A 16196-nucleotide genomic window follows, 5' to 3' on the forward strand; every position below is an offset into this window, starting at 1 on the left:
AATTAACATCATCACGGACTTTAAAGGGAATAAAAACTCTGCCATGAACACTGCTGCCTCTCTCCCGGATGAGCTAAATACTTTTTATGCTCGTTTTGAGGGAAATAACACAAAGCCTTGCAGAGAGAGCTCTCGCAGCCGAAGCTACAGAGGTTAGTTCACTCTCCGTCTCTGTAGCGGATGTAACCCGATCCTTCCGACGGGTGAATATCCGCAAAGCCGCGGGTCCAGACGGCATTCCGGGCCGCGTCATCAGAGCGTGCGCGAACCAGCTGGCTGGTGTTTTTATGGACATTTTCAACCTTTCCCTCTCTTTGTCTGTAGTCCCCACATGCTTTAAAATGTCCACCATTGTGCCTGTTCCAAAGCAATCCAAAATCACTTGCTTAAATGACTGGCGTCCTGTTGCTCTGACCCCCATCATCAGCAAATGCTGTGAGAGACTAATCAGAGATTACATCTGCTCTGTGCTGCCTCTCTCTCTAGACCCATTGCAGTTTGCTTACCGCAACAACCGCTCCACTGATGATGCCATTGCATCTACAATACACACTGCTCTCTCCCACCTGGAAAAAAAAGAACACTTATGTGAGAATGATGTTTGTAGACTACACCTCAGCATTCAACACCATAGTGCCCTCCAAGCTAGATGAGAAACCCCAGGCTCTGGGCTTAAACAGCTCGCTGTGCAGCTGGATCCTGGACTTACATTTACATTTACATTTATGCATTTGGCAGACGCTTTTATCCAAAATGACTTACAGTGCCCTGGTTACAGGGACAATCCCCCTGGAGCAACCTGGAGTTAAGTGCCTTGCTCAAGGACACAATGGTGGTGGCTGTGGGGATTGAACCAACAACCTTCCGCTTACCAATTCAGTGCTTCAAGTTCCTGGGTGTCCACATCACTGAGGAACTCACATGGTCCATCCACACTGAAGTCGTTGTGAAGAAGGCTCAACAGCGCCTCTTCTTCCTGAGATGGCTGAGGAAGTTTGGAATGAACCGCCACATCCTCACACGGTTCTACACCTGCACTGTAGAGAGCATCCTGACTGGCTTCATCTCCGCCTGGTACGGCAATAGCACCGCCCACAACCGCAAAGCACTGCTAAGGGTGGTGCGAACTGCCAGACACATCATCGGAGGTGAGCTTCCCTCCCTCCAGGACATATATACCAGGCGGTGTGTGAAAAAAGCTCGGAGGATCATCAGAGACTCCAGCCACCCAAGCCATGGGCTGTTCTTACTGCTACCATCAGGCAGGCGGTATCGCAGCATCAGGACCCGCACCAGCCGACTACATGACAGCTTCTTCCCCCAAGCAATCAGACTTTTGAACTCTTGATCTCTCATGATCAAATACATCAGCACTGCACTTTATTACTCTTACTCTTATATCTCACACCTGACTGTCATAAATTATATTATTATTATATTATATTCTCTCTTAACAACTTACTATCAACCGACAGCCTGAATGTCAATACAGTACAATACAACCTACTCTACATTTTATATATACTATATATACTTTTTTCTTTTTATTGAATAATGTGTATTCTATATTGTGTGTATTGTATACTGTACATTGTATGTTATTATTTGTATATTGTGTTGTGTGTAATTATGTGTATATCAGATGTTTAAATTGTGTTGTGTTAATTTGATGTTTATTGTAAATTGGTATATGTCTCATCACTGTCACGACTGCTATATTGCTCGTAACTGCACCCAAGAATTTCACACACTATTGCACTTGTGTATATGGTTGTGTGACAATAAAAGTGATTTGATTTGATTTGATTTGATTTGATTTGATTTGATTTGATTTGGAAATGAAGGAAAACATGCCTTGCAATAGATTTTTACTGCATTTTACTTTTATTTATTTTTTATCTTATTATCTACAGTTGCTGTTCAGTTGAATTGATGGTTCCTCTGATTGAAGAGCCATTAAAAGGCTTTCCTCCAGGTTTATGTTTTTAGATGTTTCCGAACGGTGGATTGAGTCGTATTTTGTGTTCTGGTCTAAAGTTCAGTCCATTATTTGCTCTGATGACTGCAGAACTTGCTGCTTCTCGAGGGTTTGAAGCTGAACTGAGTGAAATCCAAATGCCAGCTTCCATCATCACAGACACACAGAGCTTTAATGGCTCAGTTGTGCTGTTTCTCTGTGAGAAGTGAGTGACGCGTAATTGGCGATGCTGTGTTATGTCATGGAGGTCAAGTGTGCTGTCATCTTAAACCATTTTATTATTCATTTAAAGCCCTTTGTTATCGTCTGCTTAATACCGGATGACACATTAAGGGGCCTTTTTCAATATTAGATGATCTTTTTATAGAGGTCAAGATCTGATTGAAGGGGTGAGTGTTGAGTTTAATTACACATCACACAGTATTTCACTTTCAGTATCAGTCACATGTGACACTCAAAACCTCTCTGTACAGTAAGGATGCTGCTGATTCTGTTACAACATACTGTATATCTCATCTTCACAGAGAAAGTGCAATAATGGAACCAGTTTTACTGTTCTGAAACCTGAAACTGTTTTTGAATTCGTATGCAAATGCATATTGGGGGATTAAAACTTCTGGGGTTCTTGCTCTTTCTCAATGTGTGCTTTTATCTTTAAAAGTGATGCGTGTAACTTTTTCGGTGTTCAAAGACACCGTCTTTTCATCTCCTATCCCAGCTTACTGTAATATGCAGAGACAACTGTAAGTATTCCATTTGTAGGCGCGCACGTGTGTGTGTGTGTGTGTAAAAAACATGAAAAGTCCTGTGTTTGTTGACGTTTATTTATTTTAATTTTTTTAATTTACTTTGTGAATGTTTTCTCTTTCTTTATGTTCATCTTTTTTTAAGGATTATGTCAGAGTGTCTTGTGTTCACAAATTAATCCCTATTTATTTACCAAAGTTGACATTTACACTCAGAATAATTGATTACAACATGCTAGCAAGGCCTAGTTACATGCTGAAGTATGTTTAGCAGTGCCTAACATTATGCTTGCGATGCCTAACAACATGCTAGCAATGCCAAGCTACACACTTATACCTGCTAGCACTGCTTAACAACATGCTAGCAATGCTTAGCTACATGCTAAAACATGATAGCAATACCTAACAGCATGGTAGAAATGCCTATGTACATGCTAGCAACACTTAGTGACACACTAATAATACTTAGCAACATGCTAACAACACCTAGCGATATGCAAGAATGTGCTAGAAAATCCTAGCAACATGCTAGCATTGCCTAGTAACATACTAGAACATGCTAGCAATGCCTAGCTACATCAGAGCCCTTCTATCAATGGGAGACTTCAAAGTTAGCAAAGCAATGCATAACGTAGCAGTCACATAGACATTCTGGTGAGGAGAAAAGAGGATTTTAATGGATGTCAGTGAAGGAGTTCCCTCAGTGTGCTGAATAAACTGCTTTTGTGAGGAAACAGCTAATCACTTAATTAACTGACCACCTGTCTGCTAATCTTCAACTTGTTTTATAAGAGAAGACAGACAGTTTTGCATCAGGTAGGTGTCATTTTACTGCTTTCCCCAATCATTTATATAGTATACGCAACTGGTGACTTACTGTCGTAACACTCTAGTTGACCGTTACGCTCACTCCTACCGTAAAATCTAGGAGGTTGTTATCTCAGTATAGAAGATCTCAGGTTCTGGTTTGAACCATGCATTTGCAATCTGCTTCAAAGCCGCTTGACTGATATTACTAAAACTAGTTTTTTGAGGGAGCACATGGCTGAATGGCCTTTGGGGTTAAATGCGTTCTCTTTGTTGATTTGAGTGAGCTTTTATCTTGAAATATTCCTCTGTTGGACGCGGGCGTCTTCATTTACTCATCTGTCGCCTTCTCATCTCCCTCAGATTATACCGAGTCATTGTGTTTGAGGTTTATGGGCCGGTGTCATGATAACAGAAGGGCTTCAAACACTCTCTTTTGTCCGTTTTCATCTGCCTTTCGCTGCTTATCTTCCTCCTGCAACAGAACAGACAGCAAACACATTCACAGAAGTCTAGAGTACTGAACAAAGACCGTTGATCTGTCTCAGTGTGCTCCCTAGTTCAGTAGTAAGTACACTACCCTGTAAATGGAGGGTGTCAATGAATCAACAATTCCATGGTATAAAGTTGTGTTTTTAGTATTAAATATTAGATTAATGTATTATAGTTTTTGTACTTGATGTGCTTCTTTTCTTAAAAAATTGAATGAGTTTGTATGCTTTCTCTTTCTCTTTTACTTGAAATTGACAGATTTTCCTGCTTCATTTGAAAGGTTTCATATGAAGCACCTGCTTTAATAACGCTGTTGTCGTGACGTCCCATAACACGTGAATAAAATGATGAATCTTCTGTTTGAACCCCACTGAGGCCTGTCATATATCTTCATTTGAGCAGGTTCTTGTAAATGTCAGTTCATGTAAAACATCACAGGGTATGACAAATGTTTCTAGTGGAAGGTATGAACTGGCGGTCTTAACAGGACGAATTCTGATATATGAGAGACACTGTTAACAATCTCAAGTTTATAGGGCAAAATTTGTTTTGCATCAGACCTGTGTGTGAATGCTCTCAGGCAGAAATCATGATTAATCAATATGTTTTCAAATACATATATTCTGCATTTATGATAAAATGTAGAACTGAACTGAAATAACATGCACGCAAAAATTCCAGAGAGCCGTGTAATAAATGTATATAATGTGTGTGTATATATATATATATATATATATATATATATATATATATATATATATATATATATATATATATATATATTATTGTTAATGTATATAAATTATTACTACACAGCTCTCTGGAATACTCGATTCTGATTGGTCAATGGCGGCATCTAGTGGTCAGATATTGTTCTGTAACAACCGCACATCCGGGGATTAAGACATATCAGACCGCTCATTTGGGTTCTGCGAGCCGTCTCTCCTGCTTCTCGGCTCACTGTGAAATCTCTACAAGTAAGCTAATAAAATAATTTCAACTCAAATCAATGTTTCATGTGCATTTATTTATTTATGTTGCAGCCTTATGCTAAAATGCTTTAAAAAAACAAAAAAAAAATTCACATCAATCTACACTTCATACCCCATAATGACAAAGCAAAAACCAGATTTTTGATAACTTGTGTTAAAACAAATGTATTAAAAAGAAAAAACTGAAATATCACATTGACATCTGTATTCAGACCCTTAACTCAGTACTTAGTTGAAGCACCTTTGGCAGCGATTACAGCCTCAAGTCTTTTTGGGGATTTTCTGCCATTCTTCTCTGCAGATCCTCTCAAGCTCTGTCAGGTTGGATGGGGATTATCGGTGGACAGCCATTTTCAGGTCTCTTCAGAGATGTTCGATTGGGTTCAAGTCCGGGCTCTGGCTGGGCCACTCAAGGACATTCACAGAGTTGTCCCTAAGCCACTCTTGCATTGTCTTGGCTGTGTGCTTAGGGTCATTATCCTGTTGGAAGTTGAACCTTTGGCCCAGTCTGAGGTCCTGAGCGCTCTGGACTAGGTTTTCATTAAGGATATCTCTGTATTTTTCTGCGTTCAGCTTTCCTTCAACCCTGACCAGTCCCTGCGACCGAAAAACACCCCCACAGCATGATGCTGACCACCACCATGCTTCACCGTTGGGATGGTATTGTGCAGGTGATGAGTGGTGCCTGGTTTCCTCCAGACATGACGCTTGGAATTGAGGCCAACTGTTCAGTCTTCATTTCATCAGACCAGATAATCTTGTTTCTCATAGTCTGAGAGTCCTTTAGGTGCTTTTTTGTGTCTGAGGAGGGGCTTCCTTCTGGCCACTCTGCCATAAAGCCCAGATCTGTGGAGTGTTGCAGTGATGGTTGTCCTTCTGCAAGCTTCTCTCATCTCCACACATGATCTCTGCAACCAGTCACCTCTCTTACCAAGGCCCTTCTCCTCCGATTGCTTAGTTTGGCATGGCGGCCAACTCTAGGAAGAGTCCTGGTTGTTCCAAACTTCTTCCTTTTAAGAACTATGGAGGCCACTGCAACATGCTAACGACACGTAGCAGTCCCAAAGACATTCTGGTGAGGAAAAAAAGAGGTATTTTTCTAATAAATGTCAATGAAGGAGTTCCCTCAGTGTGCTGAATAAACTGCTTTTGTGAGGAAACAGCTCATCACTCAATGAATTGAATGCCTGTCTGCTAATCTTCAACTTGTTTTACTCTAAACAATCCTTTTTGTTTTCTGCAAAAAAAAATAAAAAAAATAAATAATAATAAAATAAATTCTGTTTTATAAGAGAAGACATAGACTGTGGCGGCCCACCACAGTTTCATAATGAACCGAAAATATTTTTATACTTCTCATAATAAAATAAAAGATCTCTAACATTGTTTTGTGCCATTGCTTCTACAAAGCATCTCTCACTCCCAGTCAGTCTGCCCCCCTGCTGTACGCACGCATGCTCTCACACACACACACACACACACACACACATGCATGCACATACACTGGAACCATCTGGCTGCATCCCAAGACACCAAAGCATTTTGAGGGCACAACATCATTTGAGGTAAGTAACATTAACTAACGTTACAGTATCCACTGCAGTTATCCACTAGTCAGAACACAATTTTATCATTATCAATGTATGACAGCAAACAGATAACGTTATTGCAGAAGTTATCATTTATAATTAATGTTAATCTAACATTAGCTAAATTAGGTATCATTAACGTTAGCTAACGACGTTAGCTGTCAGTCCCCTCGCTTATGTCGACTGACATATCCGGCTGCTTGTCGTGAAAAACAATGTATAGAGTATGTAACGTTATATCTAGCTAGCTACCGATAGCTAATTATCTAATGTTATCATTATTACCAGCGGCTCTGACAGCGTAACTATTTTCAGCAATTTGCAGTTAACTAATCAAGTTGAAGTAAGGCTACTGTTTTAAGCTTAATGTTTGTACCGTTGATTTTCAGATCATGAGCATTTTTTTATTATCCCCTTTTCTCCCCAATTTGGCATGTCCAATTCCCACTGCTTACTAGGTCCTTGTGGTGTTGCCATTACTCACCTCAATCTGGGTGGCGGAGGACAAGTCTCAGTTGCCTCCGCTTCTGAGATAGTCAGCCCGTGCATCTTATCACGTGGCTCGCTGTGCATGACATCGTGGAGACTCATAGTATGTGGAGGCTCATGCTATTCTCTGCGATCTACACACAACTTACCACACGCCCCATTGAGAGCGAGAACCCTTAATCGCGACCACGAGGAGGTTACCCCATGTGACTCTACCCTCCCTAGTAACCGGGCCAATTTAGTTGCTTAGGAGACCTGGCTGGAGTCACTCAGCACGCCCTGGATTCCAACTCGCAAAACCAGGGGTGGTAGTCAGCGTCAATACTAACTGAGCTACCCAGGCTCCCCCATGAGCATTTTTAAATATTTCAAGAAGAGAGAGCGAAATCCACCACCAGATGAGGAAGAAACAGCTACAGAGGTAGCTAACTATGATAGCTAGCATAGTTAGATGGCAAGTCAATAGCCAAACAAATTATTCATAGTCTTTTGTCAAGAAATAAACTGGAGAAACAGTGGAATTTTAACATTACTTGTTTCTTTGTAGCAGGAGAGACAGCCTCAGCTGACTGTCATTGAGGGAAAGACATTCAGGGGCAGCAGGGCAGGTACTTCCCATAGGGGCAGCAGGGGAGACATCCTCCCCTGAGGGAGGGACAACAGGTGATTTTTGACAGCAGAGAAAGGGGCAGTAGGTCAGAATAGTTTCAGTTCAGTTTTTAAATTGCATTAAAATCCATCTAGCCTCTTAATTTTGCTCTCAAAGTGCACCAGATTGATGCATTTAACTTTAAAATGCACAACATTTTCTTCTGGAAGAGCATGCCCCCAGACCTCCCTAGAGGGTCCGAGGTCCACCCACCACAGACTCACAAAATCCTGTGGTAAACACTGAGTAGGTGTCAATTTACAGCTCTCCCCAATCATTTGTATAGTATACGCAACTGGTGACTTACCGTCGTAACACTCTAGTTGACCGTTACGCTCGCTCCTACAGTAAAAGCTAGGAGGTTGTTATCTCAATATAGAAGATCTCAGGTTCTGGTTTGAACCATGCATTTGCAATTTGCTTCAAAGCTGCTCGACTAATATTACTAAAACTAGTTTTATAAGAATTATGGAGGCCACTGTGCTCTTGAGAACCTTCAATGCAGCCGAAACTCTTTTGTATTCTTCCCCAGATCTGTGCCTCGACACAATCCTGTCTCTGATCTCTGCAGGCAGTTCCTTTGACCTCATGGCTTGGTTTTTGCTCTGATATGCATTTTCAGCTGTGGGATCTTATATAGACAGGTGTGTGCCTTTCCAAATCATGTCCAATCAATAGAATTTGCCACAGGTGGACTCCAATCAAAGTGTAGAAACATCTCAAAAACGATCCAGAGAAATGGGATGCACTGAGCTAAATCTCAAGTGTCACAGCAAAGGGTCTGAATACTTATGTCAATGTTATATTTCAGTTTTTTCTTTTTAATACATTTGCAAAGTTATCAAAAATATGGTTTTTGCTTTGACATTATGAGGTATTGAGTGTAGATTGGTGTAAAAAAAATAAAATATTTTTAAGCATTTTAGTATAAGGCTGCAACCTATCAAAGTGTGAAAAAAATTATAAGGGTCTGAATACTTTCTGAATGCACTGTATCTCCAAGCTCCATATATAATCATTATAAATGTAGCAACTAAGTGACCTTACAAGTCTGACTTATTTCAATAAAGATTTTGTATCTTATAGCTTGATCTGGAATAGCTGTAATAAGAACATGAGCACCATGAACAATAACAATTGTATGAAAAATCAGCTAGTGGGAAGCTGTATTTTTACATCACATCATATTATATATATTTTTCCATCTTTTCTGGAGAGAACACATAATTGTCTCTGGCTTTGAAATGCCTCTGTGGCCGTGAACCCTGAAGGGATTCTGAAAAACAATTTCACACTCGCGGCGTGTGGAGGATCGGGTGAAATTCAGATTCGTTTGCTGGCATGATGGGGGCGGGGCTTTGACAGGGTCAATAACAGCGGGCGTGCAGAGAGCTCACAGAAACTCACAATACCTGCATCTGTCTCACCTCCAAACCCTTCTCACCTGCTCGCTTTACAGCTCAGAATAGGTGAAATGATTCACACAAGTGAAGTGAATAGTTGATAATGTGTGTCAGTTTTGGCAGGTCTTCATTGTGTATCTGCAGGAGGCAGGTGACTCAACAGACCAGAGACACAGACAATTTATCACGTGTAACAGTCTTTATCACTTTTTATACATGTGTAGATCTTTATGTGTGTGTGTGTGTGTGTGGGTGGGTGGGGGTATTGATATGCTATGATCAGTATCATTTGGTGATATGTAAAAAGCTTCTGAAATGTACATTCTCAAGTATACTGGTAGTATACCGGTGACATTTCAACTCAGTATGTCTTATCAAGATTGATTTAGTCACACTGTTGTGCTGATTGAATCATTTTGCAGGAAACTGTGTCTCTTACTGCCTTGTCCAATCGGATTGGTCACAGTTCTCGTTACGGTTATACACGCTGCTTTTAAACTTTCCAGATACTCGAAATCGACTAACTGTGTGTGTTTGTTTGTGGCCCCTCGCAGGCTGTATGACATTTGAAAACACACACGGTTCTCCTGCTGCTGAAACGCTCTGCCGTGTCGAACCCCTCGTCTACATGTTGATGTCCGTCACACATGGAGGATAAAGTGTGTGTTTGTGGTCAATGGCCTTTGCAGTTAAAACAGAGATTCATACAGTAACCTGAAAAAGTATTTGAATCTGATTAGATTACCATATATCTATCGATCGATCTATATAAATATACTGTATATACTATATATATGTGTACATGTATGTATATTTGTGTGTATATTTTAGTTTAACTATATATATATATATATATATATACATACACACACACACAGTATATATGTAAATATTTTATGGCATGTATACATATACTTGTATTAAAGATTAATACATTTACATTTATGCATTTGGCAGATGCTTTTATCGTACAGTGCCCTTATTACAGGGACAATCCCCCTGGAGCAACCTGGAGTTAAGTGCCTTGCTCGGACACAATGGTGGTGGCTGTGGGGATCGAACCAGCAACCTTCTGATTACCAGTTATGTGCTTTAGCCCACTACGCCACCACCACCACTCCAAATGTGCCTCTAAAAATGTGTCTAATTAACTCTATCAGCGAAAAGTAAACATTTACCATGTACATATTTAAATAATAAAATAAATGATGACAATTTCTTGCAAGTTCTTTGAGATAAAGTAGAAAGTATATTTATGATGATTTTTTTAATGTTTGTGTAATTTATCATGTACCGTCGTTAATCACGATTGATCATGATTAATCACAGAAAACTGTGCAAATAATTAGTTACAAAAAAAATTGATTACATTTTAGGTATTCTAATCTGACTACTTTTGGATTACTTTTGACATTGTCACATGCATGCGAGTAGGATAATCTTATGCGAGAAAAACGTAATGAATCCAAATATGAGATTTGATTTGATGAAACACAAAAACACATTTTAAGTGGCAGAAAAAGTTGGTATGAACTGTACTTATTTAGAAGAGGATTTCCTTTTAATTCCTAAAAGGTGCAGTAAGTTCTGAGAAAAGCTTCAGCAGCATTTGTTTGCATGCAGTTATCTAATGCAGTGAGATTCACACATTTATAAGTGTGACATAAGTGTCTAAATACTCACTGACGCCACTGCATTAAATAGCCAAACAGATGCCCAGAAGCGATGCTGTGCTCTTGACCTCTTGACCACAACCGTAACCTCTCTGTCTGATATTACAGTGTCTAATGAAACGATCTGTCATTCTGCCATTGTCACATTTAAGACTCATTTCAGATTGCATGTGTATCTCGGAAAGAATTCCAACAATGTGTTCTTGGCCATCATCAGTGAAGTTTGAATCTGCAAAACTTGCGTTCCATCGGTGTTGTAGTGCTGCCGTTCGAATGGACTGTGTGTTATATCGTGGCCCGATGCTGAGCTAATTAAAAGAGTCTGTGTGTGGTACAGAGCTCAGTTGGTCTTGGTGACGGGCACGCTTTGATGTCGGTTTTATGAGGCGTTTTCGATTGAGTCATGGTCACATGCACAGAGGCTCTCCAAAAGAGTCTGTGGTTTACTGAGATCAAAGCAGTGCTCTGAGGTCGGAAAACACCAGGCCGGCCTACAGATACAACACACTCGTGGGTTTACACTTGAACCTTTGCTTCATTCCTGCCCATTGACTGAGAGGAACTTTGCACTGAATTCTCTTAAGCAGCATTACAAAATGACTAAATTAATGACACTTGCTTTGATCTTTTGTTATATAATGCAATGGCATTAAAACATTTTTAAGCATGCCAAATAGGGCTGGGCGGTATGACTTCTTTACAATATTTACACTTGAGAATGACAGAAAAACAAACAGAAAGCAGGACGTGTCCCAAACGAGGCAACAAAATTTGTTCAGAAGAGATGTACATTTTCTATCGATCGTGGCTGCAGTATTTCATCAAACGATGATTAAACAACCTGGTCTAATAATGTCATGTACTACACCTTCATTTATGCTAAATTATTTTTACGTGGCTCTTTGTACGTAACGTGTCAGTTTCCTGTTGAAATGAACTCTAGAGGCACTACAACAACAATGACTTTTATTCACTTTCACAGAAATCACGAGTAAAACAGCAGATTATCAGTTCATAAACACTTACTTTTCACCCTGTTCTTCACATAATCCTATTTTATGACATCTAAACAATTTTACTATAGCTCATGACTTTATCTTGCTTAGTCTGTTATATTTATTTAACATATCCTACCTCTTCTGCACATTACATTCCCTTGCGCTATCTGTATATAATGATTTTTATTTGTATTTGTACATACGTGTATTTTTTGTCTAATTGTGATATTATGATGATTTTCTCCCTTTTTCTCCCCAATTTGGAATGCCCAATTCCCAATGCACTCTAACTCCTCGTGGTGGCATAGTGACTCGCCTCAATCCGGGTGGCGGAGGACGAATCTCATTTGCCTCCGCGTCTGAGACCGTCAATCCACACATCTTATCACGTGGCTTATTGAGACATAGCGCGTGTGGAGGCTTCACGCTATTCTCCGTGGCATCCACACACAATTCACCACACGCCCCACTGACAGCGAGAACCACATTATAGCGACCACAAGGAGGTTACCCCATGTGACTCTACCCTCCCTAGCAACTGGGCCAATTTGGTTGCTTAGCAGACCTGACTGGAGTCACTCAGCACACCCTGGATTCAAACTCGCGACTCCAGGTGTGATAGTCAGCGTCAGTACTCGCTGAGCTACCCAGGCCCCCCAAAACTCAATATAATTAACCTTTAAAATCTCATCTGTTTTGGGAGAACATTTAACTGCCTTTTAGTGCCACACTGTGGAGATTTTCCCTCAAAACTGATGTCGTACGTGAAATGAACCATGTAATGTCATTTTGCAAAAATGCCGCCACAGACAAATAATTATAATGAGATCAGGCTCTGATTAAATGATGCCACACACACTGAAAAAAAAAAAAAAAAAATCCTGACCTTCATAAATACTTTTGCAAGCTTTGCACACAGTTTTAAGTAAATTGAACCTAAACAGTAACTTTTATCTACAAATCTGATGTGATGGCACTTAATATAACATGGTGACATTTTAATGAACGCTATATGCGAATACTTTCACACTTAAAACTTTTCTTTAAAACTTTTGACATTTTCATAACACTTGTTGCCCAGAACACTAAAAAGGTATTGAACATGAACGGGTAATGTTGAGTAGAGAATGATCCATATATCAAACAATGACAAGTTAAACAAGTGAAAGCTAATAACTGAAGCCCGGTCTATGCCTGCATTGTAAAATTAAGCAGAATTTATTTATTATTTATTTCATGTACTGTATGTTTTTTTTTTGTTTTTTTATATAGTAAAATTAACTGAAATCTGCAAATAAATATTACAAGGTTTTTCTACCTTAGGATATACAGAATACTTGAGGGCTCATTTTAAATAAAACTAACACTCTTAAATAATATTTACTTATGAATAAGAGCTTTAGTTTACATGTTTGAATCGAGTACAAATGTACAATTTACTTAAAAATGTTTTCCACTTTTTCTCCCCAATTTGGAATGCCCAGTTCCCAATGCACTCTAAGTCCTCATGGTGGCGTAGTGATTCGCCTCAATCCGGGTGACGGAGGACAAATCCCAGCTGCCTTCACGTCTGAGACCGTCAATACGTGCATCTTATCACGTGCCTTGTTAAGTGTGTCGCCACGGAGACATAGCCCATGTGGAGGCTTCACGCCATCCACCGCGGCATCCACGCACAACTCACCACACGCCCCACCGAGAACAAACCACATTATAGCGACCACGAGGAGGTTACCCCATGTGACTCTACCCTCCCTAGCAACCGGGCCAATTCGGTTGCTTAGGAGACCTGGTTGGAGTCACTCAGCACGCCCTGGGATTCAAACTAGCGAACTCCAGGGGTGATAGCCAGCATCTTTACCACTGAGCTACCCAGGCCCCCGAAACGTGCTTTGATCCTGAAGGAAACTGCTGCGTCACACATTTCTTTGCCTTATCGCCCTTTGTGGATGAAGATCTTTTTAACAACTATGTATAATTACTACATTTACTGTACATGCACAACTAATCCAGATACAAGGAAAACATTATTACAGGTCAAAAGAACATTTCTCAGTTGTTTTCAAGTCTTCACTGAATTATTGTTACATATGATGCATTAATACAGATTTGATGCTGTTGGGTTTTGACTCATAAGCAGATCTGTTTTTATACTGAACTGTTAATTAACTGTATGATTGTTATGATTTCTATGCTGATAAATCCACCACACATTAAAAAAAAAAAAAGAAAGAAAAAGGTGCTTATTTTCACATATTTTGGCAAGTGGCTTATTTTGACCTTGTTTCTCTTGTGAGATCTGGCAACACTGCTACTGGTATTTCACGCACCCCTTAGCACCGAGTCCTGTCACATTAAAAGAACATTATTAACCATTCTTTTATTTTGTTCTAACCTGTTATCGTTTGGAAAGGAGGCTGACGAACTTCTGAACCGGAACGAAAAAAAATACAGTTTTTGCCCAGAACTAGAAACTAAACAATTCACCATGTATTTACATTAATAACTAAATAATTTTCAGTTTACACTTATACCCTGTGGCTGTTGTCTGTTTCTAGAGGGCACTATGCCAGTCCAGAGTGTGTTATTAATGCCAATGTCCCATCATAGCTGACAGTGGCCACATATACTGAATGCCCTTCCGGCTATTTCCTGTCTGTCTTGTTTTGCCTGTGCTTCTTTCTTTGATTGAGTATCAGACAGACATGCACCTTAGATGTCAGTGAGTATGTTTACATGGGCAGTGATAATCGTACTATGTTTACATCATGAATTCATTGTGCTAATGCTAGCATGCTAACTTTGGCCATAATATTCACATTACCCTCTTTTATTGTATCTTATGATGAAAAGTGTGTAAATAGTCCACATAAGATAATGAAAATGTAATTTTTTTTACTTGTTTTATTTAAAGCTGAAGTATGTAATCCCTGCGACACTACTGAACGAGATTGCAAAAATAAACAATGTTTTCAAAACGGCTTTCTAAACACGCCCCTTGTCTGCTGTTGTTCGAGCCGTCAGATAGTCCCGCCCCCAACTCACGGCATTGGTTGAGTAACACTGTTGGGGCGGGTCTATGCGGGTCGCTCTAAACAAACACAGGAATTTTATAGTGCCACAGAGACACAGCGTTTACAGTTTTGTGTAAATGAACCTTTGAATGACTTGTAGTTGTCTCTGCATATTAAGCTGGGATAGAAGGAAGTATTTTAACACTGAAAAAATTACATCAGCTTTCAGAAAGACATTTATTGATACTGCAAAGATTGGTTTTGGGTGGTAAACATTAACGTGTGATATAAGTGTTACTGTTGGAGGATTAGTCAGTGGACAAACATTAAATGTTTCACAGGTGTGAATGGTTTACAGACTGCTGATCCATTCAAAAATGAACATTTCTAGCATTCGCCATGTGTCTCTGTGTTACAAATGAGATAAATGAGCCTCTGAAGGGCACTTTGAAAGGAGAACATTCATACTAGCCATGCTGTAAGATCGCTTCAAACAGAATTTTCAATAAAAGTGACTTACAGGTGAGTTCCGAATAAATGCTTTTGAGCCCTACACCTTTCAACCCTTCAAAGCTCTCACAGTGGATGGTAAAGTCTTTGAAGGGAATAGGGCATAGTGATGATCACTTCTGAATGAAACGCATACGTGTTGTTGTTGTTGCTCTTCGTCTTCGCTGTGTTGCATTCGACTTCCGGGTTAAATACACGTCACGCATCACCTCTGTTTTTCGGAGCATGTGCATAACGCTGAGGCTATTGCGGTCTGATTGACATGTATACATGCTAGATGGAACCGATCTACAATCGCATTATCTAGGTCTGTTAGTTTGAGTTTGCAAAAACCGGACTGGTACGATTTCAGTCGGACTAACGCGTTTACATGACATTTTAAAAGCACAAGTTATTGCTTTAGTTCGATTGAATTTAGACTTTTAAAGTGCATGTAAACGCACTTAGTTATGAGTGCTGTCTAATTGAATCTGCACATGATGGATGGATTAAATGCATTCAACAGGACATAGAACTGCACGATTCTGGATAAAGTGAGAATCACGTTTTGTTTTGTTTTTTTGCTTAAAGATCACGAATCTCTCATAAATCAAATATATAAATTTTAAATGTCCTAAGTCCACAAGAGTGGCACAACAAATACATTATATACCAACAGCACCTTGTTATTATTGCAAAAAATTTAGCCTGTTTCCCACATGCTAAAGTTAAAAACAAAACGAGTGGAAAAAAGCTTCATTAACAGTTCTGTTAACTTGTGTTGCCCTGGTTAGCAAATATGCAATAACACACTGTTATTTTACAAAAGTTTAAAAATAAATAATTTCATTTTTTTCTCCCATTTTCTCCCAATTTG

The 16196-nt window shown here is 39.6% G+C and overlaps 1 protein-coding gene across 3 annotated transcripts in view; it reads left to right on the forward strand.

Moving 5' to 3' along the window:
• Positions 1-16196, forward strand: part of fbxl17 (F-box and leucine-rich repeat protein 17) — a 370606-nt gene that overhangs the window by 159430 nt on the left and 194980 nt on the right. For 2 of the 3 annotated variants that reach the window (XM_051668506.1, XM_051668505.1), the window contains exon 8: positions 13301-14782. The exons of the other annotated variant lie outside the window; for it this stretch is intronic. In XM_051668506.1, the coding sequence (XP_051524466.1) occupies positions 13301-13661 (361 nt within the window). In that variant the 3' untranslated portion in view covers positions 13662-14782. Of the gene's footprint in view, positions 1-13300; positions 14783-16196 lie in introns of those variants that run through there. 3 annotated transcript variants of the gene reach the window in all.

This window comes from Myxocyprinus asiaticus, chromosome 33 (genome assembly GCF_019703515.2).
Source record: "Myxocyprinus asiaticus isolate MX2 ecotype Aquarium Trade chromosome 33, UBuf_Myxa_2, whole genome shotgun sequence".
In the NCBI taxonomy this organism is placed as follows: Eukaryota; Metazoa; Chordata; class Actinopteri; order Cypriniformes; family Catostomidae; genus Myxocyprinus; species Myxocyprinus asiaticus.